This window comes from Lepidochelys kempii, chromosome 23 (genome assembly GCF_965140265.1).
Source record: "Lepidochelys kempii isolate rLepKem1 chromosome 23, rLepKem1.hap2, whole genome shotgun sequence".
In the NCBI taxonomy this organism is placed as follows: domain Eukaryota; kingdom Metazoa; phylum Chordata; order Testudines; family Cheloniidae; genus Lepidochelys; species Lepidochelys kempii.
This window is the reverse complement of record NC_133278.1, coordinates 8,974,899-8,995,087: the sequence shown is the minus strand read 5'-3', so window position 1 is coordinate 8,995,087 and position 20,189 is coordinate 8,974,899. Positions and strand designations below refer to the sequence as shown.

General features: G+C 56.6%; 2 protein-coding genes across 5 annotated transcripts in view; both read left to right on the top strand.

The window, feature by feature from the left end:
- The window catches only part of ZSWIM9 (zinc finger SWIM-type containing 9), a 22,856-nt gene extending 8,600 nt beyond the window's left edge, over nt 1-14,256 (top strand). The window contains exons 4-6 of the mRNA XM_073321268.1: nt 2,839-3,218; nt 10,159-10,415; nt 12,119-14,256. Coding sequence (XP_073177369.1) covers nt 2,839-3,218; nt 10,159-10,415; nt 12,119-13,472 — 1,991 coding nt within the window. The 3' untranslated portion in view covers nt 13,473-14,256. The remainder of the gene's footprint in view (nt 1-2,838; nt 3,219-10,158; nt 10,416-12,118) is intronic.
- LIG1 (DNA ligase 1) overlaps nt 6,418-20,189 on the top strand; it is a 27,648-nt gene continuing 13,876 nt past the window's right edge. For 2 of the 4 annotated variants that reach the window (XM_073321788.1, XM_073321791.1), the window contains exons 1-6: nt 15,824-15,936; nt 16,481-16,628; nt 17,323-17,400; nt 17,507-17,699; nt 18,244-18,379; nt 19,720-19,818. In XM_073321788.1, coding sequence (XP_073177889.1) covers nt 16,609-16,628; nt 17,323-17,400; nt 17,507-17,699; nt 18,244-18,379; nt 19,720-19,818 — 526 coding nt within the window. In that variant the 5' untranslated portion in view covers nt 15,824-15,936; nt 16,481-16,608. Of the gene's footprint in view, nt 6,503-15,823; nt 15,937-16,480; nt 16,629-17,322; nt 17,401-17,506; nt 17,700-18,243; nt 18,380-19,719; nt 19,819-20,189 lie in introns of those variants that run through there. The other 2 variants (XM_073321789.1, XM_073321790.1) reach the window with 2 other exon arrangements.

The following is a 20,189-nucleotide window of genomic DNA, read 5'->3' as shown; positions in this document are numbered from 1 at the left end:
TCCCACGGCCATGAGCTGCTGTCTGGCACAATGCCTTTTGGGAAATTTTCACAATCTATTGTGGGACAGGTATGACTTGCGCAGGGATCTGGGAACTAGGGGGTCAAGTTCCCAGCTTGCAACTTTCTCCATCCCATAATGCCATCCATATCCCATCATTTTCCTGTCTTTTTTTAAAAATCCCCAAACCCTTTTGTCACTCTTCTGTCTCTGCCGTCTGTGAGGGAAGCACGGAGCCTGCAGCGCTCTGCACTGTTCTCATGAACATTACAAACCCAGGATGTGCAGTTCTGTATGTGCAAACCGGCAGGAAGAGCCGCAATAATGGGGGACGTGAGATTTCTTCAAGGACACTTTGCTGAGGGACAGCAACAAACAGTTCAGGATTGTTTGTGGCATTCACAGCGGAGCACTGCTTCCAGGCCCGAGAAATGAGCACCGACTGGTGGCATCGCATTGTAATGCAGGTTGGGACGACGAGCAGTGGCTGCAGAACTTTCAGGTGGGAAAGGCCACGTTCCTGGATCTATGTGCTGAGCATGCCCCAGCCCCCCCGTGCAGGGACACCAGAATGAGGGCTGCACTGACAATGGAGAAGTGTGTGGAGATCACGCTCTGGACTCTTGCAATGCTGGATTGCTGCCGGTCAGTGGGAATCATTCTGGAGTTGGAAAATCCACTATGGGGGGTGATGGGCCTCAGGGTCCTGCTGCACCCATCCCAGAAAAGGAGCAGTAGAGGAGTCCTCCAAGTAAGGTACCAATTTAAAGACTGCAGACACACCCAACCAGGAAGGAAGGTGGGCGCCACGTCATTACATGGGTCATTGTCATGTGGCGTGTAGGGCTGTTACTTGTCTCCTGCTGCACAGGACTGTGGCTCTCAGCAATGTGCGGGACATAGAGGATGGATTTACAGCAATGGGGTTCCAAAACTGCAGTGGGGTGATAGACAACATGTACATCCCTATTTTGGCACCAGCCTGCCTTGTCACAGGGGACATCAACAGAAAGGGCTTTTTTATGATTGTGCAAGTGTTGGGTGGATCATCAGTGTAGGCTGGTCAGGGAAGGAGCATGACGCACATGTCTTTAAGAACACAGGACAGTGCAGAAAGCTGCAAGCAGGGACTTTCTTTCCTGACTGGCAGATTACCGTTGGCGATCTTGAAATGCCAATAATGATCCTGGGGGACCAGCCTGTCGGAGAGAGAGAGAGAGCCTGAAGTTCTGGGCTCAGTATAAGATTTGAGGCCTGAACCAGAGACTGAGTCAAAGTTAGGCCCTGTGTTAAAGTAGCTGTTTACGAGTTTACTGTATGATCTTGGCAAAAATATCACTAGTGTTGCTAAAATACAGGCCCCCCCTGAGAAGCAACAGATACAAGGTATGTGTGAAAACACACTCCAGACGATTAGTCCAGGGCCATCCTGAGCTAACACCAGACCAGGATGTTTTGTCCCAGGAACCTGGAGCATGATACCAGGGGAGGTAAGAAGCAGATGTCCTGAACCGGGGAGAGTTGTTTGTCTCAGTCTATAAATACTGGGGTGCCTCGCTTTATCTCTTTGTGCGGCCTGTGGGAGAGCAGAAATTCCTCCAACTGACTGAATCGCTCCTTGCCACAGGGCACTCGTGTTAGCATGCCTGTAGCTCCTATGGGGTGCTAGGATTGTGTCTTGAGGGCACTAAACCTGGCCGAGTGCCTTTGTCAGAGAGCAGTGCTGGTAGTCATTCTTGAATAACACCGAGGTCTGTGGAATTAGCTAGGGGGAGTTTATGCTTGCATTGAGAACACTGGCTTTTTTACGGCAAAGACATGGAGCAGCTGTAACAACTCAAAGCAGCCCTGGACTGTGTCACCACAGCAACGACACTTCAGCCTTCCGCATTTGACAACACAGCCTAGCCCCGGCTCATAAAGCCATACAGCGGCTGCATCGACAGCGCCAAGGAAGGGTTCAACTTTTTTCCGCTCAGCAATTGCAGAATGACAGCTGAATGTGCTTTTGGTAGATAGGGCGCTGGCATTGTTTACTCAGTAAGTTGGATCTCCGTGCAAGAAATACCCCTGTGGCTTACAGCTGCCTGCTGTGTCCTGTGAGGTGAAGGGGGGAAAGCTGCCGGCAGGGTGAAGGGCAGAGCTGGGGTGGCTCTCTGTTGAGCTTGAACAGCCAGACACAAGGGCCAGTACAAGAGCCCAGCATGGAGCTGTGCAGTTGAGGGAGGCTTTGAAAGCACTGTAACGGTTAGCCACAGCAGCGTTCTGTGTGGAGTGTTTTCGGGCCTAGCGCTTTGAGTGCTGCTAGGACCTGCATCATGCTTGCTGGACATATAGAGATGTGGCTAGGTGCCTTTCTGGAGTTGTGAACTCGGCGGCGCTTGCTGCATGTGTCCAAGTCCTGCTTGCTTTGAGGGCCATTCTGCAATAAGTGTCATGAACTAATAAAGAAAACTTGATTTTCCAAAATTAGAACTTTATCGAGTGGGTAAAAAACAGTGCAGAAAATCAATGGGCAAAGAAACCCGCAGGCCATGTTAGACCCATTTTTAACATAGCTTAATGGGGTGAAAATGTAAAATTAGAAAGGAAGTAAACATTACTGTCCATTTGAGTGCACATATGCTGCCCGTTGTGGGTACGCATACAGCAGCTGGGGCAAGCCGTGGTTTTCCTCCCTGTCCCCCGGTGTGGCGTAGTAGGGGTAAGGATGCGGCCTGTGGTGTCCCATGATATGGTGAGGGGTGTGGGGAGCACTGACTGGAGGTCTCCAAGGACTGCAAAGGGTGGAGAGTCAGATTGTTGGATCTGCAGCGTTTGGTTTGTTACCTACCTGAGAAGTCCAATTATGTCCTGGTGCAGTTGCCTCTCCTTGTCTTGTTGGCACTCCTGGGCTGTTCTTCTGTCTGCTCTTTCCTTCTCCAGGCTGTCTGTCAAGTGGGCCATCCAGGGCCTTTATTCACAGTCCAAGGCAGCAGTGGCTGCAGGGTCTCAGTGAATGTGTCCTCGCTAGTCCTCTTCTTCCTTTGCCTCAAGGATGCAATGGCAGCAGCTATGATGAAAACAATCACCGTACCCCTGGATTTACAGTCACAAGGGAACTATATGTCTCCAACCTCCCTTCTCTTACTCCCATAAACCCTTTTAACAAGACATGCCTATCAACACTTGAGCTTTGGAGCGCCTCGGCACAGCACTGCTCTCCAGCCCCAGCCCTAGTGAGTATGGCCTGCTGGGGGGTGGGGGGAAGGATTTTCTCTGACATGATGATGTAAAATTTTGGTCCCTATTCCACAGGTATGAGTACAGGGCAATGGCACTGAATACTGGCACTGTTTTCCACAGGCGGTGGTGATCTTAGCTGATCTCTCACTCCTGAGGGTCACAAAGCACAGAGATCTCAGCTGCTGCTCGTGTCCTGAAGCCACCCAGGCCCATATGCCAATAGCCTGTGTACTGCGATGGTGCCAGTCGAACGCATTGCAGAGTGGCATGGGATAGTGTCCTACGGTGGGGGAAGAAACAAGGCAGCCCTCTCTAGAAACCTTTGGGAGAGGATTGCAGAGAATCTGCATGAACCTTTCCTGGAGATCTCTCAGGAGGATCCCAGGGTCATAAAGCGTTCCTCATGACCCCGCCTACAACCCAACAGGAGAATGAAAAGCAGATGCCAGCCCAACCTCTGTTTGTTGCACCACTACCTCTTCTCGTGAGAGTCAAACAAGGAAACATCAATACATGTGTCAGGTTAACTTGGGGAAGGGCCGGGCACCATCTTTAAACTTAAACACTGTAAGGGAAAATGCATGCATGTGCTTCCCTGCGTTCCCCTCCCCTCATCCGTGCTTGACTGGCGGGACTGGCTAGACTGTGGTCCTGGCTTGCAGCTTGGCTGGAGTCCTCTGGTGCGTCTCCCCCTCCTCCTCACTCTTCTCTGTCTCGGGCTCCTCCAAAGTAACCCCAGCATGCTGGTGGGGTCTCCGCCATGGTTCCCTACAGAAGTGGCAGGTGGGCAGCACTAGATTGACAGTTGGCCTCCCTGGTCTTGTGGTATCCCTGGCGAAATTCCTTTGATTTCACGTTGCACTGCTGCTGATCCCTGTCGTACCGCTGTGCAATCTGGGTGTAGATGTCCATGTTTCTGCAGCTGTTCTGTAGCTATGTATGCACAGTCTCTTCTCCCCACAGGCCCAGGAGATCCACTATTTCCTGTCTGCTCCAGGCAGGAGCGTGGAGCTGGTGTAATTCACCTCTGGCATGGCTTGTTGTGCACCTGTATGTAACAACGGTGAGCGGAGAAGTGTGCTTGCCAAGCTGGGCTGTCAGGAAAAGGCATTTCAAAACCGGAAGTGGGGAGATGGCTTCTGGTCTCTGCGAGCCCACGTCCTGGGCAGTGGAGTTCACAGTTATGAGCAGGGCAGTCACTGTCACAGGGAATTGGACATGGTGGGGCAGCTCCTAGAGGACTGCTGGGGTCAACAAGCGTCATGTAGCGTGTATGTTTGCACTGCATCAGCCTCAGCAGGTCTGCTCCATGCTGTTGGGGGACATGGGTTGGCTACTCACAGTAACAGGGCACACATGTCGGCGGGGGCCACACGTGCAAAAATGGGTTGACGCAAGGCATCTTCTGTCAGCCTAACTTTGTAGTGCAGACCAGGCCTCAGAGGGCACGTGCATTTCCTCATTCCACCCCAGCATTGTGTAGCCTCGGGGTGCCTTCCATCCAGCCTCAGTGCCCTTATTCCCCCGACAAGGAGAGGTTGCAAGCCAGCCGATCTTTGCCCACAGGTGTTATGCTAGTCTCTAAATCCCAACTCTGTCTTTAGGCCTTTCCCATGGGTCCCTGGCGCTGTGCTCTCAGCATGGCCATACACTTGCTGTGTTGTCACGCCTTACGGCAGTGCCCAGATGGGAACGATACAGAGCTCCTGGTATGGGTCCCGCAACGGGACTTGGGGAACCAGCTTTCTACTCACTAGCCCTGCTCTCCCCTTGGCACTGGGCCAGTGTCACAACTGATCAGCCAGCCCAGTCCATAGATGCTGTCTGCTCTATGCAGGGATGACAATGCCAGGACACACACTGTTATCCCTCTGTGGTGCTGCATCCACACTAGAGTTGGCCTCTCTGTACCAGACGAGGGTAAAAGCTCTACAGTCCGTGGGCAGAGGCTTCCAACTCCCTAGAGACCCTGCTGCAGCTTCTCCCACCCTGTCATTGCTCCCTAGAGGGATAGGAGGACTTGTGGCACCTTAGAGATTAACCAATTCATTTGAGGATAAGCTTTCGTGAGCTTAGTAACACCCATTGTTTCATGTTCTCTGTATATATAAAATCCCCCTACTGTATTTTGCACGGCATGCATCCGATGAAGTGAGCTGTAGCTCACGAAAGCTCATGCTCTAATAAATTGGTTAGTCTCTCAGGTGCCACAAGTCCTCCTGTTCTTTTTGCGAATACAGACTAACACGGCTGCTACTCTGAAACCTAGAGGGTTTGGAGGCTACACGGCATTGGGGAGCTGGGGGAGGGCTGGGGGAGGGCTACAGCAGTGCCTTGTGGGAACTGGGGCTGGATGGCAGCTTGTAGTGTATCCTGGAGACTGGCAGGGGGCGAGGGCTGCAGTGCCTTGTGGGGAGTTTAAGGCCGCGGTGCATGGTGGGAAGCGGGGGCTGGGCGAGGGCTGCGGAGCACTGTGGGGGCGGGTTAGGGGGCTGGGTCGGCAGTGCAGGGGGGGGACCCTTGAGGGGAGGGCCGCGGTGCATGGTGGGAAGCGGGGGCTGGGCGAGGGCTGCAGTGCATTGTGGGGCGGGTTAGGGGGCTGGGTCGGCAGTGCAGGGGGGGACCCTAGAGGGGAGGGCCGCGGTGCATGGTGGGAAGCGGGGGCTGGGCGAGGGCTGCAGTGCATTGTGGGGCGGGTTAGGGGGCTGGGTCGGCAGTGCAGGGGGGAACCCTTGAGGGGAGGGCCGCGGTGCATGGTGGGAAGCGGGGGCTGGGCGAGGGCTGCGGAGCACTGTGGGGCGGGTTAGGGGGCTGGGTCGGCAGTGCAGGGGGGGGACCCTTGAGGGGAGGGCCGCGGTGCATGGTGGGAAGCGGGGGCTGGGCGAGGGCTGCAGTGCATTGTGGGGCGGGTTAGGGGGCTGGGTCGGCAGTGCAGGGGGGGGACCCTTGAGGGGAGGGCCGCGGTGCATGGTGGGAAGCGGGGGCTGGGCGAGGGCTGCAGTGCATTGTGGGGCGGGTTAGGGGGCTGGGTCGGCAGTGCAGGGGGGGACCCTAGAGGGGAGGGCCGCGGTGCATGGTGGGAAGCGGGGGCTGGGCGAGGGCTGCGGAGCACTGTGGGGGCGGGTTAGGGGGCTGGGTCGGCAGTGCAGGGGGGGACCCTAGAGGGGAGGGCCGCGGTGCATGGTGGGAAGCGGGGGCTGGGCGAGGGCTGCGGAGCACTGTGGGGGCTGGGTGCTCTAGTCTCGGCTCTTGCTGCTTGTGGAGCATCCTGGTGCTGGTGAGCTGGGCGGGACCCGCAGCGGGCTGCAGCTCGGGGCTGGCCGGGGCGGGGGTTGACCGGGGCGGGGGGCTGGTGCTCAGGGCTGGACCCACACAGGGCAGAAGCTGATGCTCGGGGCTGTCGGTGGGTCCCTCCTGGTCCGATCCCAGCTCCGAGCAGGGCTCGGGGTGGCAGCGCTGGGGCTGGTTGCGGGGTTGGGAATCGATGGGGCTGGGCGAGCAGCTCGGGGAGTGCAGCACAAGGGGTGGACAGCTGGGTGTGTGATGGGGTGCGTGAGAGAGAGCTGGCTGAGGAGCTCGCTGGACCGTTCATGTTGATTTTTTAATACGTCCTGGAGCACTGGGATAATTCCAGAAGACTGGAAGAAAGCTGACGTTGTGCCAATATTTAAAAAGGGGGTAACCGGTGTAGGTATAGCCCTGTCAGCCTGACATCAATTCCAGGCAAGATAATGGAGCAGCTGATACAGGACTTGATTAATAAAGAAATAAAGAAGGGTACTATAATTAATGCCAATCATCATGAAAAATTAACTTGATTTTGGTGGATGAGATTACAAGTTTGGTTGATATAGGTAATAAAGTTGATGTAACAGACTTAGACTTCTGTAAGAGGTTTGACTTGGTACCACATGACATTGTGATTAAAAAACTAGAACAGTATAAAATGAACATGGTCCACATTGAATGGATTAAAAACTGCTTGATAGGGCTCAAAGTGTAATTGTAAATGGGGAATGGTCATTGGTTGGGTATGCTTCCAGTATGTGCCGCAGGGACCAGTTCTAGGACCTTTGCTGTTTAACATAAAATATCACTCATAAAGTTTGAAGTTGTTACAAAAATTGGGGGAGTAGCAAATAATGAAGAGGACAGGTCACTGATACGGAGTGATCTGGTTCGCTTGGTAAACTGGGCATAAGCAAACAATGTGCATTTTAATACAGCTAAATGTAAATGTATACATCTAGCGACAAAGAATGCAGGTCATATTTACATGGTGAACTCTCTGGGGAAGCAGTGACTCTGAAAAAGATTTGGGGATCATGATGGACAGTCAGGTGAATAGAAAAGGAGTACTTGTGGCACCTTAGAGACTAACCAATTTATTTGAGCATGAGCTTTCGTGAGCTACAGCTCACTTCATTGGATGCATACTGTGGGGTGGGAGGAGGTATTGTTTCATATTCTCTGTATATATATAAAGTCTGCTGCAGTTTCCACGGTATGCATCCGATGAAGTGAGCTGTAGCTCACGAAAGCTCATGCTCAAATAAATTGGTTAGTCTCTAAGGTGCCACAAGTACTCCTTTTCTTTTTGCGAATACAGACTAACACGGCTGTTACTCTGAAACCAGTCAGGTGAATATGAGCTCCCAGTGTGACACTGTAGTTAAAAGAGCTAATGCAATCCTGGGATGCATAAATGGGAGTCTTGAGTAGGAGTAGAGTATTTTACCCCTATATTTTGCACTGGTGTCCAGTTCTGGTGTCCACCATTCAAGAAGGATATTGATCAATTGCGGTGGGTTCAGAGAAGAGCCACAAGAATGATTAAAAGATTGGATAACCTGCCTTATAGTGGGAGACTCAGGGAGCTCAATCTGTTTAGTGTAACAAAGAAGAGGTTAAGGGGGGATGATCACAGACTATGAGTACCTAGATGGGGAACAAATAGCTGATAATGAGCTCTTCAGTCTAGCAGAGGGAGGTCTAACACGATCCAATGGGTGGAAGTTGAAGCTAGACAAATTCAGAGCGGAAATAAGGTGTACATTTTAACTGAGAGTAATGAATCATTGGAAGACTTTCCCAAGGGTCATGGTGGATTCTCCATCACTGGCCATTTTTGACTCAAGAGTGGATGTTTTTGTAATAGATCTGCTCTAGGAATTATTTTGGGGAAGGTCTTTGGCCTGTGCTATACGGGAGGTCAGAGCAGATGAACACAGTGGTCCCTTCTGGATTTGGAATCTATGGTGTGGGGAAGGGACTGTGTGTGTGACACAGAGTGGTATGGTATGGGAGGGTGTGACACAATAAGGGCTCTGTGTGTGATACAGGGTGTGTGTGACATGGGGACTTGACACTAAAAGGGGGCTGAATTTGTGTGACGGGAGCATATGATTGGGACCCAGGGTATATATATATGACTCAGGGTGTATGACAAGGTGCGTGACACAGTGGAGGCTGTGGCTGTGAAACATGAGGGGTGTATGACATGGGAGTGTGACACACAATGGGGCAGTGTGATTGTGACATGGGGGGGATGGGAAGTTCATTACGATGTGCAGTGGCTGTAGGGTACCTGAGAGCACTGTGCCACAGAAACTTCACCCAAGCGGGGAAATGGCGGCCCCTGGCCGATACAGCCTGTGAAATTTGCCAGAGCTGCTAGTCTGTCTGTGGAATCTCATGGGGTGGGGTTAGTTCCAGAAAACCTGAGATGCCACCAGCACAGAACTCAGCCTATGGAAACAATGACAGGTGCCACCCGCCTTTCTATATAACACAGCCCGAGAGTTCAGCTAGTCACCCTCCTCTGCTGGGCCCAATAACTTGTATCTGACTAAAGCAGCTTCCAGAAGAGCATTCAGCCTGGACCTGAATCCAGCGAGCGATGGGGATGCACCCGCAACAATTATTCAACATCCTTTATAAACATGGACACCAGAACAGCATGCAGAAATCCAAGGCCTGCCCCACCAATGCCGTACCCAGAGGGAAAACTGCCTCCTACCTCCCTATCCAGCCAAAGGTCACCTTTGCCCTTGTTGCCACAGCATTGCCTTAGGAGCCCCTGTTGAGGTGTTTGTCCCCTATGAGCCCTAAATCCCTTTCCGGGTCCCTGCTTTCTAGGGGCCAGCCCCTGTGCGGTCAGTGTGACCTGCATCCCTTGTTCCTAGACGCATGACCTCACATCAAGCTGCATTAAACACACTCTGTTTGAATGGGCCCAGCTGACCAAGCTGTGCAGTTTGCCTGGTCTGGCTGCCCTGGCCTTGTTGCTGATTACTGCTCGCTGGTCTGTGTGTCAGCCGTCAGTGCTCTTCTCAGCTGGGAGTTTGTATTTCCTGCCTGATCGCTGATGAAAATGCAGACTAGCATCAGGCCGGGAGCTGGTCCCTGCAGAGCCCACTTGATGGGGGTCCCACGGATGACTGTGCCGGAGAGCTGTCATGTAGCCAGCTGTTAATCTGCTGAACGTGTGTGTTTGTGTGTGTGTGTGAGAGAGAGACAGACGATGGGCGTGTGTGATAACAGGCTGCTGGTGTGGGGTGCCCCATGGGCTGAGGGGTTTGTGAAGCTGCAGGGGAACATGATCTATACACAGTGGGGGTTCGATACATACCCCAGCTCCCTCCTGCCCCTCTCTCAGTGTCACACCAGAGCTGCCCTGAGGCTGAGGGATGCGGATACTGGGGAGTCACAGCAGTTACTGGGGGGCAGTGCTGGTTGGGCTGAACAGCAAGGGCAGGTGCCCAGAGGACAAGGACTGGGGGGCTGAGTCTGTGCAGCTGTGAGCCCCTTCCTGGTGCCCCTCTGCTCCGTCCCTGGTCAGGAGGCTGGCTGAGGGATGCCTGTTGTGCTGTGGGTCTCCAGCACTGAGCTCTGTACCCTGCCTGTCCCGGTGCTGACCCCAGCTGTCCCCAGCAGGCCCAGCCACCCCACGGGATGGAGGAGGACGAGCTGCAGGAGAAGGAGTTCTTCTCGTGGGAGGAGTTCAGCGCCTTCTTCGACGCTTGGTGCGAGCGCAGGAAAGTCCTGTTCTTTGTGAAGAACTCGGTGCCGCTCAGCAAGTGCAAGTGGGCAACGGCGCCCCCACGGCCCGACGTGGTGGAGGCCCTCAAGTACAGCTCCGTGCGCCTGGTCTGCAAGGACTTTCGTGGCTCCAGCAAGCCCGACCAGGGGTGAGGACCCACTGTGGGCGGGCCATGGGGGGCGGGCAGTTCGGCAGAGGGGCAGCACACACAGAAGGGCTGGGGGAGGCACAGGGACACAGCTGGGCAGGACGGTTCAGCGCCAAACTGGGCATGTACTATCTCTCCCGTGGGGCTCCTGTGCATTGTGGTGTCCACCAGAGCCCACCTGCAAAGCAGAGTCTAACTGGGCCAGGGCTTGGAGCCCATATCCTTGCTGTGTGGGTCTCAGTAGGGAGCACTCTCCCCTGACAGTAAGTGCTGGCCCCGATGCCCAGGCCGGCGCTAGGGGGTCTGTGCTGAAGGGAGCTGAGTGGCTGATCTAGATGTAAAATTGTAGTCTTCCTCGCTTGTAGTTAAAACAATCCCATGGAGACTTCCCTTAAGAGCTGGGGTGAGAACCCAGGTATCCCGTTGAAACACTAAGATGGCTACAACCCCCATTTCTGTTCTCTGTCTGACTCCCCTTCCTGATCTCCACTGTTGTGCATTGGTTCTGTGTGACTTTTAAACAGCGCTCATGTCCCACCCCAGAGGCAGTTGCATCACAGTACCGGGCAAGGAATCCCTGTATAAAAACCCTCCACACCCCAGGCACGGGATCCCTCTCTAGCCTTTTCCTATGTCCCATTGGGGCTGAGAGGTGCATGGCTGCTGTCAGTGCATGTTACCCTAGGCAGGAGCGCGGTCTGATGTGGGTGAGGCTGTGATGGGACAAAGCTTACATCCCTCGGCACTGCCAAACTGGCTCAGCCCCAGGCTGCCTAGCTCCATATCCGAGGGTGGCGAATCCCCGCAGTGGGGAGTGCTGGCATAGCCTGCCCCAGGGAACTCCCCCCGGCTCCTGTCAATCTGTGACTGGCTGGGAGGTGGGTCATCTCCCTGCCCCATTTAATCCTGACTAATAATTAACAACCGTCCCCAGCTCTTATCTAGTCCTTTCCCTTGTAGAGCTCACAGCGCTTTACCCACTGTACAGAGGGAAAACTGAGGCACAGAGAAGGGACAGGACTTGCCCAAGGGCATACACCAGGCAGAGCTGAGAACAGAACCCAGCTCTTCTGTGGCCTAGTGCAGAGCTCTATCCAGTAGGCCACACTGCCTCAGTAATGCTGGGTGTTCTTGTTATCCAGACAAAGGCGCAGCTCCATTTTGAGCCCTGCTCGGCCCTGGCCCCACACTTCCTTGTGGTAGTGAGTTCCCCAGGCCTATAGCACTGTGAGGGAAGGATTTCTGCCTGTCTCATTGCCCATGTCCTGGTTCCTGCCTCATGAGAGAGGGGAGCAGAGGTACCTGTTTCCTGTCTCTGTCCCAATCGATGCTGTAGGTCCCTGTGTCCCATCCTTTCCCTGCAGTAACCTGCTTGGGCTCTTCAGCCCCCCAGTTGGGAGCCCCGCCGCACAATATCTGAGCTCCAGCTGGCATGGCTCTGGGGTCTCCCCAGGAGACCTGCAGTGGAGTGCCCTTACCCCAGGGCAGTGAGCCGGTGAGCCAGGCCCCTACTACTAGAGCTAATGGAGGCTCCATGCACACAGGTATATGCTGGCCAGGCCCCCTTGCAGCCCTGCACTGGTACCCGCCAGGCATGGGGTGAGCATAGGCCCCGCTCTGCCAGCTCCCACAGCTGCCTCCTGGCCCATGGGTGAGGCGTGTGCTGGGGTCCCAGCGTGCTCAGCCTCTCTCTCTGCCCACAGGGGGCAGCAGAAGGGCTGCTGCGCCAGCATTGTGCTGAAGATGAGCCCCAAGAAGGACCGGCTGATCGTCACCGAGTGCCAGCTGGCCCACAACCATTCCTTGTGCCCCATCGAGTTTGCCTACTACTTCAAGAAGGGCTACCTGATGGCCAACTCGTGCCTGCCGGTGCGCACCACCAACAAGATCTCCAAGCAGTTTGTGCGGGGGCCGGACGTGCGGCGCCTGCTCTCCTACTGTAAGAGCCGTGACCATGGGGTGCTGGACGTGCTGACAGTGCTGGACGGGCTCTTCGCCAGTGACCCCAGCGCCAAGGTCAAGCTGGTCTTCATGGAGGACAAGGTCATCGTCCAGACTATCTTCTTCCTGAGCTCGCGCATGATGGCGCTGAGCCGGCGCTTCCCGCTCATGCTGTTCTTCGACCGCATGGTGGGGCTGAACGAGGAGTTTGACCTGTATTCGGTGCTGTGCGTGGACGGGGCGGGGCGCGGCCGCGAGGTGGCCTACTGCCTGACGCAACGGGAGACGCCCGACCTGCTACGCTTCACGCTGGCCTCGCTGGTGCAGAGCGTGCCTGAGGTCAAGCTGCAGGTGCGGTGCATCACGCTGGGCGTGGAGATCGCCCACCTGGAGGCGGTGAAGGAGCTGCTGCCCAACGCCCGCGTGCAGATCTGTCGCTCCCAGGTGCTGGAGACGCTCTTTAGCAAGGCGCAGGAGCTGGGCGCCGCTGAAGACGAGCGCATCTGGCCCCTGCTCTGCCGGCTGGCTGCGGCCAAGTCGCCGGCCGCCTACCAGCAGGCAGTGCAGGAGATGAAGGCCATTCTTCCCCCGCGCTTTGTGCGCTACTTCCGGCGCCATTGGCAGCCGCGCAGCGAGATGTGGGTGCAGTTCTGGGCCTTTGAGACAGCCCGCAATGTCAACGCCTGCGAGCTGCTCAAGCAGCACCAGCGCCGGCTGCTGGCAGCCCTCAGCCCCTCGCCCACCGTAGCCCAGTGCATGCTGGACCTGCTGGCCATGCAGGTGGGCAGCGAGGCCCACGAGCTGGACGAGGGAGAGCTGGCCACGCACTACCGTGCCATCTGCAAGCCGGAGCCGGCTGGCCTGATCGAGGAGGAGCTGGGCTTTGCACGGCATGGCCGCTACCACTTCCAGGAGACAGCCGAGGGCTACCTGCTCCACGACGGCCTGTCTGAGTTCGCTATGGACCAGGCCCTGACGCGCTGCTCCTGCTCCATCTACACCTCCAGCCTGCTGCCCTGCCGCCACCTCTTCGCCACACGTCTGCGCACTGGGCTGGCGCTCTTTGACCCTGGCCTGCTACACAGGAACCGGGCAGCACTTCTGGGCGCATGCTAGGGCCGTGGGGCATGGACCCCAGCTGCTCCGGGTGCTTACTATGTAAGTTAGGGGGACAGGCACTGGTGCAGGGCTGGGTGCACATCTGCAGCTCACACAGCAGGGGAGAAGCCAGCCCATTGCCATGATGGCGGTGCCCCGCGATGACGTCAGGATGGATGGGATACCTGGGTGCTGGTCCTGTTTGACTTGTTTTCACAAAAAAGAGAAAGTGGCGGGTGGTGCTGTCCTGTAGCTGAGAACACCTACAGCCAGTGCCGGGCAGGGACCGCAGTGGGTTGGGTGCCTATCATGGGCCTGATGCTGCTTTCCCATACCTCAGAGCACCTGCAGCCCAGGCCGGGTAGAGATCCCGAGGTGTCTGTGTACTCATGGTGGGCTGGGCACTGCTGGCCCATAGCTGAGAGCACCCTGATCCCGCTGGCAGAGGTGGGTGGGTGGATGTTGCCATGTGGGGTGTGACGCTTTGGGGTGTGTGCACTGGCAGAGGTGGGTGGGAGGATAGTGCCATGCAGGGTGTGACACTTTGGGGTGTCTGCGCTGGCAGAGGTTGGTGGGTGGACAGTGCCACATGGGGTGTGATGGTCTGGGGTGTCCGTGCTGGCAGTGGCGGGTGGGAGGATGGTGCCATGCGGGCTGTGATGCTCTGGACTGTCTGCACTGACAGTGGTGGGTGGGCGGATGGTGCCACGCGGGGTGTGATGCTCTGGGGTGTCTGCGCTGGCAGTGGTGGGTGGACGGATGGTGCCATGCGGGCTGTGATGCTCTGGACTGTCTGTGCTGGCAGTGGCGGGCGGGCGGGCGGATGGTGCCATGTGGGGTGTGGCGCTCGGGAGTGTCTACGCTGGCAGGGGCGGGCGGATGGTGCCACGTGGGGTGTGACACTTCAAGGGTGTCTGTGCTGGCAGTGGCAGGTGGGAGGATGGTGCCATGAGGGGTGTGATGCTCTGGGGTGTCTGTGCGGGCAGAGGTGCTTGGATGGATGATGCCATGCAGGGTTTGACACTTTAGGGGTGTCTGCGGTGGCAGAAGCGGGTGGGCGGATGATGCCATACGGGGTGTGATGCTCTGGGGTATCTGCACTGGCAGACACGGGTGGGTGGATGATGCCATGTGGGATGTGACACTCTGGGGTGTCTGCTCTGACAGTGGCGGGTGGGCAGATGGTGCCATGTGGGGTGTGATGCTCTGGGGTGTCTGTGCTGCAGTGGCACGTGGGCGGATGATGCCATATGGGGTATGACGCTCAGGGTGTCTATGCTGGCAAGAGTGGATTGGTGGATGGTGCCATGCGGGGTGTGATGCTCTGGGGTGTCTGTGCTGTCAGAGGTGGGTCTGTGGATGATGCCAGGTAACGCTCTTTGTACAGAGAATACACTTTATTCAATAAACATATATTTTCCTTTTTGACCCTTCCTGGCTTACAGCTCCTCCCTCAATTCCCTTGTGCTCTGATGGCTCTGTGGTTTCCTTCAGGGCCCAGTCTGGGGCTGCCCATCTTGGTGCCCATTGCTGTGGTGCCATGCCCCCACCTCTCTCCAGCTGCTGGCTCTTGGCACGGGCTCAGCTTTCATTGCTTTAAAAAGTCCGTCTCTAGCAGCCTGGGTGTGTAGAAAAGATCCCAAAGTGCCCATAGCGTAACCAGTGCAGGGACATTTGCCTGGGCAGCTGGAGAGCTTGAACCCCCCTAGCTCAGCTAGAGGAGGTGTGACCTGCCCTGCTCAGCTCCAAGATGTGCTAACTCTGCTGCTCAGTGCTGATGCTGATTTCGATGTCAGCTCTGGCAACTAATTCATGCCATGGGACAGTGGCAGGGTCATGTCTGCGCCTTGTCCTGGCAGTGACAGAGGGCACTGCTCTGCCACCCCCAGGAAGAAACCAGTAGAGTCCCTGGCACCTTCAGTGCCCACCAAGGGGCTGAGCCTGGAGAGCCACACAGTCCTGGACTGGACCTCTGCCCTGGGCAGCATGTGCAGGTGGCTTGGCCTGGCGCTAGCCCTGGGCAGAGCGGGAGGGGAGCAGCCCTGTGACCCCGGCCCAGCACCGTGGCCAAGGCAGCACCATGGGGACTCCAGGAGCTGGGCAGATGGGCCATGCAGGGGGGAGGGGAGTGCAGGGACGCCATAGGGCACCATGGGGGAGTGCCCCGGGGGTGGGGGCAGGGGTAACAGAGCTAGGCCAGGCTGTAGATTGGGCAGGTGTGGGTTGGACAATGGCAGGAGTGAGGCTATATTTCCCAGCATGCCCCTGGATATGTTTGGCGAGCCCCGAGCGTCAGATGCTACCAAGACTACATTTCCCAGCGGGCGTAGCGCGTTCGTTTTTGGGTTGCGCGCGCAGCGCACGTCGGCTGTTGTGACGTCAGGAGCTCGGTGGCTGTCGGAACGCGACGGGTTGGATTTTCCCCGCGAAAGGGCGCTGGGAGGCGCGAGCCCCGGGTTGGAATTGGGCGCGAGACCCGCAGGTAGCCGCGCGCGCGCCCTCCCGCGGCCAGTAGAGTGGGGACTGTTGAACATAGACCGTTGGGGGCCAAGGACCGCGCGCAGCCCCTGTGGGGCAGAAATGGCGGGAAAAGGGGCTGCTGCTCACCTGCCCCATCCCCTCTTCCAACGCCCCCTGCGCTTCTCTGCCAACTGCCCCTCCCCTTTCATCCACCTTCCCCTCCAGCCACCTGCCCCTTCCCAGCCGTGCACCCACACCTGGCCCTCAATCCAGCCACCTGCTCCCCCAGCCATCTAACTCCTCCACTGCCAGGCCAACTCCCAGTCTGGTCAGGGAATCCAGTCCCTAGCCATGACCCTGGTACTTCCCAGGGGGCAGCTGCCCCCTCTGCTCTGTGCCCTGGACTCTGGCTTGTGGCTGAGCAGTGGGAACTGGGCTCAATGCCTAGGCAGATGGTTTCGCTTTCCTGTCTGTGTTGCAGACTAATGCTTGCCCTGGTCTGCCCCAGGTTCAGTTCTTGGGTCAGCTTGGGGGCCTCTCACCTCTCTCCCCTTTTCTGCCTGCAGCTGGAGCCGCCATGGTGGAGGGGTGCTGAGTGATCCCTGGTGCTTAGCTCACAGGTCCCGGAGCAGCTGACGTGCCAGAAGGGCTTTGCATCTGCCTGGCCTGCAGTGACAGCTCCCCCCCACCACCCATGATGCAGCGCCCCATCACGTGAGTAATGCCCCCCGGGGGCCTGGAGCCTCGGCACTCCCTTGCTGCCCCACTAGCGACAGGGGAGAGGTGAAGGAGCAGGGGATGGGGAGAGGCTGGTTGTTCCTTGCCAGCCCCGTACCCTCACCCCTCTATCCCTGTGGCAGCAGAACCCGCCTGTGCCATGGCTGTGTTTCCCTGCCCCTCCGCAATGTGTCTCAGCCCACTGGGGAAGGCACAGGCCCTGCCTGCACTGTTTGATGCGTTGCCTTTCAGAGCTGAGGCTGGTCCCTGGGTCTCCTGGCCTGTCTCTCTTGCTGTTAGCCTGTGCTCAGTGCTGTGGGCATGAGTACCTGAGTGACTCAGAGTGCCTGCCTTGCAGGAGGGCCCTGCAGAGAGACTTACCGCCCCACAGAGCTCTGGCCACATGTGCTCCCTTCAAGGATATAACACGGCTTGCAGCTAAGTGAGGCACAGACAAGAGCTGCTTCATTGCATGTGTGGGATGATGCAGTGAGCCCACAGGTGGGGAAATGCAGCAGTTATTCTGGGTATTGCTGGAACACTCCAGGCCCTTCTGTTGGACCTCCATGCAATTAGAGCACCTGGGGCTGCCAATGCAGGGCTTTCTCTCATTTCTCCTTTCCTCAAGAGACAGTCTAGTCTGCCCATGCAGGGGTGTTAGTCAGGCATTTCTGTCTGTTGCTTTGGCCAGGTCATTTTTCCAGCCCATGAAGGCAGTGAAGGAGGAGGAGAAGATCAGACTGCCAGCAGAAGAGGACTCAGCCAGCCAGTGAGTTACTGCTGGGCTCCGTTATGCACCATGGGGGGCAGTTGGAGCGAGGTCTTGCTGGTGTTGGTTCCGGGGCCATCCTTTCTGATCCACAGCTTTGTTACAGGGTGTCAGAGGCAGCTGTGATACAGAGAAATGGCCTAAGCCTCTGTGTGGACTCCCCAGTGAAATCCGCTGCCAAGAGGCCCCTGCGCCGGGTCTTGGAGAGCGACAGTGACGAGGAGGAGGCCGTGCTGACAGCCCAAGCAGAGGTGGATCCCATACAGGAAAAAAGCTCAGAGAAAGCCAGCAGCAAGGAGGTATCATTTGCGCACCACCCATCTCTCTCCTGGAATCCCCATGGGGCTAGCCTGGGATCCTGCATCCCCCCAGCACCAACTGGAGTGTAGGCTGCCCCATGGTGCCCTTCACTCGGCCTGCACCAGCCCAGTGCCTCCTCCATGCCTTGCCTTAGTGCCCTTCACTCCAGCCAGGTTCTGGGCTCCCTCTTGTACGTGTCCCCTAATGCTAGTCCTGCAGTGTGTCCTGGGCAGAGTGCCTTCTGCTGGTGGGAGAGGTACATACAGTACAGTGTCCTCTGTGCTGCTACAGAGACCTGCCTGTGTGTGCCCCCTCCCTCCACTTGGAGCTCTCCTGAAGGTGGCTGTTTTGCCCCCATATCTCTCACAGGCCTCCTTGGAATCCCCGCCTAAATTTCTTCCAGAAGCCTGCTGGCCCCTCTCTTGGGGCTGAGTGCTGCTCCCACCCCACCTTGCCCAGTGCTAGTGATACAGCCAGGTGGGCTGTGGTTTGTGCTCTATGTCTCTGCCCTGCCTGTAGCACTCTTGGGGGGTTGTCTTTCAGGAGCCTATGCAAACTCCTCAGTCTGATCTTTCTGCGGATAGCCCCTCACCAAGCAGTAGCCACTCCGCTGGAGACAGCCCGGCCCTTTCTGACTCCCCTGCCATTGGCCGTGCTGGCATCCCCAGACGCAGGACGGGTAAGGACCCTGCCCGGATGTGATCATGCCCTCACTCTGTCCTTGGGCACTCTTTCCAAATGGCAGGCCTCTACCTGCACTCTCCCAGAATGGGCCTCCATGGTTCAGCCCACCTGAACAGGTGTCTTAGGCCCCGTGCAATCAGACAGAATAATAGTCCGTTATAGATGACTCCCTGGTTCTTTTCCCCAGGGCTCTGGGTAGGACAGCCACAGGAGACAGGCTGGACCCCATGGGCCTGTGGGACAGGACAAGTGAGCTGGCGCTGGGGCTCTGTCTCAGCCCTCAGCCTGACTCCACACCAGCAGGGAGCCTTGCCTGCATGCACCCTAAATGGCCCATAGGACTTCCCATGTTATTGCCTTGAGCAGCCCCTCTTTTGTGTTTCCTGTCACAGTGCAGGGCAACTGTGCCTGTATTCCTCCTTGTGGTGCAGCAAGGGCACCAACTCTAGGCTCCCAGCTCTCCAGCCATTGCTTTTCTTGGACAGAGACATGCATCTCTCTCCTGCCTGACCAGTGTTTTTCTAGGCTGCAGATGATCCCTGCTTGCCCTGTGTTGTTCTCAGCAAATCAGTCTAACCAGTGTCTGTGTTTTGCTTGCTCTTCGAAGGGTATGAACAATGTAATTGCCAGAAGTTAATGTGTTGCGCTCTCCCTGGGCCATGCTTTGTTGAGTTCTCCTCATTAAATCCCATCCATGCTGCTTGTTTGCCTTTTCTCCCTTGGGCCCTGACAGAGACCTGCCCATGTGTGCGTTCACTGCTGGGGTCCTGGGCTCCAGGAGATGTTTCTCTGATTGCTGCTCCTCTCCCTTCCTTTTGGCTTTCTGCTGGCTTGGGCTTCTGTCTTTCTGAACTCTTAAGTCTTGGGAAAGGTTGGAGCTGGTCGAACAGTGTAGAGCGAGATGCAGTGTCGGTGCCTCTCTGCAGTACAGCTGTATTATGGCTGCCACGTTCCTTCTGCCCACCAAGTCACTCAGGCCTTAGTGTTCACGAGGGGCCTGGTCTGGGGTGCCTAGCTGTGCCCCATTCTCAGAGGGGCTGAGCACCCAAACTCCACTGAAGTCAGCTGGAGAATTGGGGGTCAGACAGGGCACCTAAAGCCAGAGGGGCCTCTGGATGAGTTTGGCCTCATTGGGCGCTGTAGGTTACTATGCTGGCCTGGCATGCTCTCTGTAACCCACTGCTGCTTCTGCTTCTGCACCGTGGCAATTGTGCACCTCTGGACTCTGCACCCCCTGTTTTTCCCACAACTTGTCCCAGTCCAAAGGCTCGGGGCTGGCTCCAGACATCCCTCCCAGTAGTTTGAAGGAGGCTGACTCTAAACTCTGCTCTTCAGCTCGCAAGCAGATCCCCAAACGCAAAATAGAGCTGCCAACTAGCAGGGAGAACAACAGGGATGAGGAGCCAAGTGCCAAGAGATGCCGGGAAGAGCAAGGTGAGAGTGTGCCAGCAGCTGCTCTGGGAATGCAGAGCCTCTGGCTTCCCTTCCCTGGATATCTCCTGCTGCTTCCCAGAGGGTCCTGCTGCCAGTGACACTCCCAAGGGGATCTGTCTCTTTCGGCTGGGGGCTCATTTGCGTGGCCTTTCCTTGGGGTGCTCAAGACCTGAGTACTCCCCCGACACAGGGGCCTGTATTGCACTACCATACCTGCAACCAGGAGGTGGCAGCAGTGAGCTTGCTGTAGGCATCCTGTGTAGAGCAGTGGCTCCCATCCTTTCCAGACTACTATACCGCTTTCAGGAGTCTGATTTGTCTTGCATACCCCCAAGTTTCACCTCATTTAAAAACTACTTGCTTACAAAATC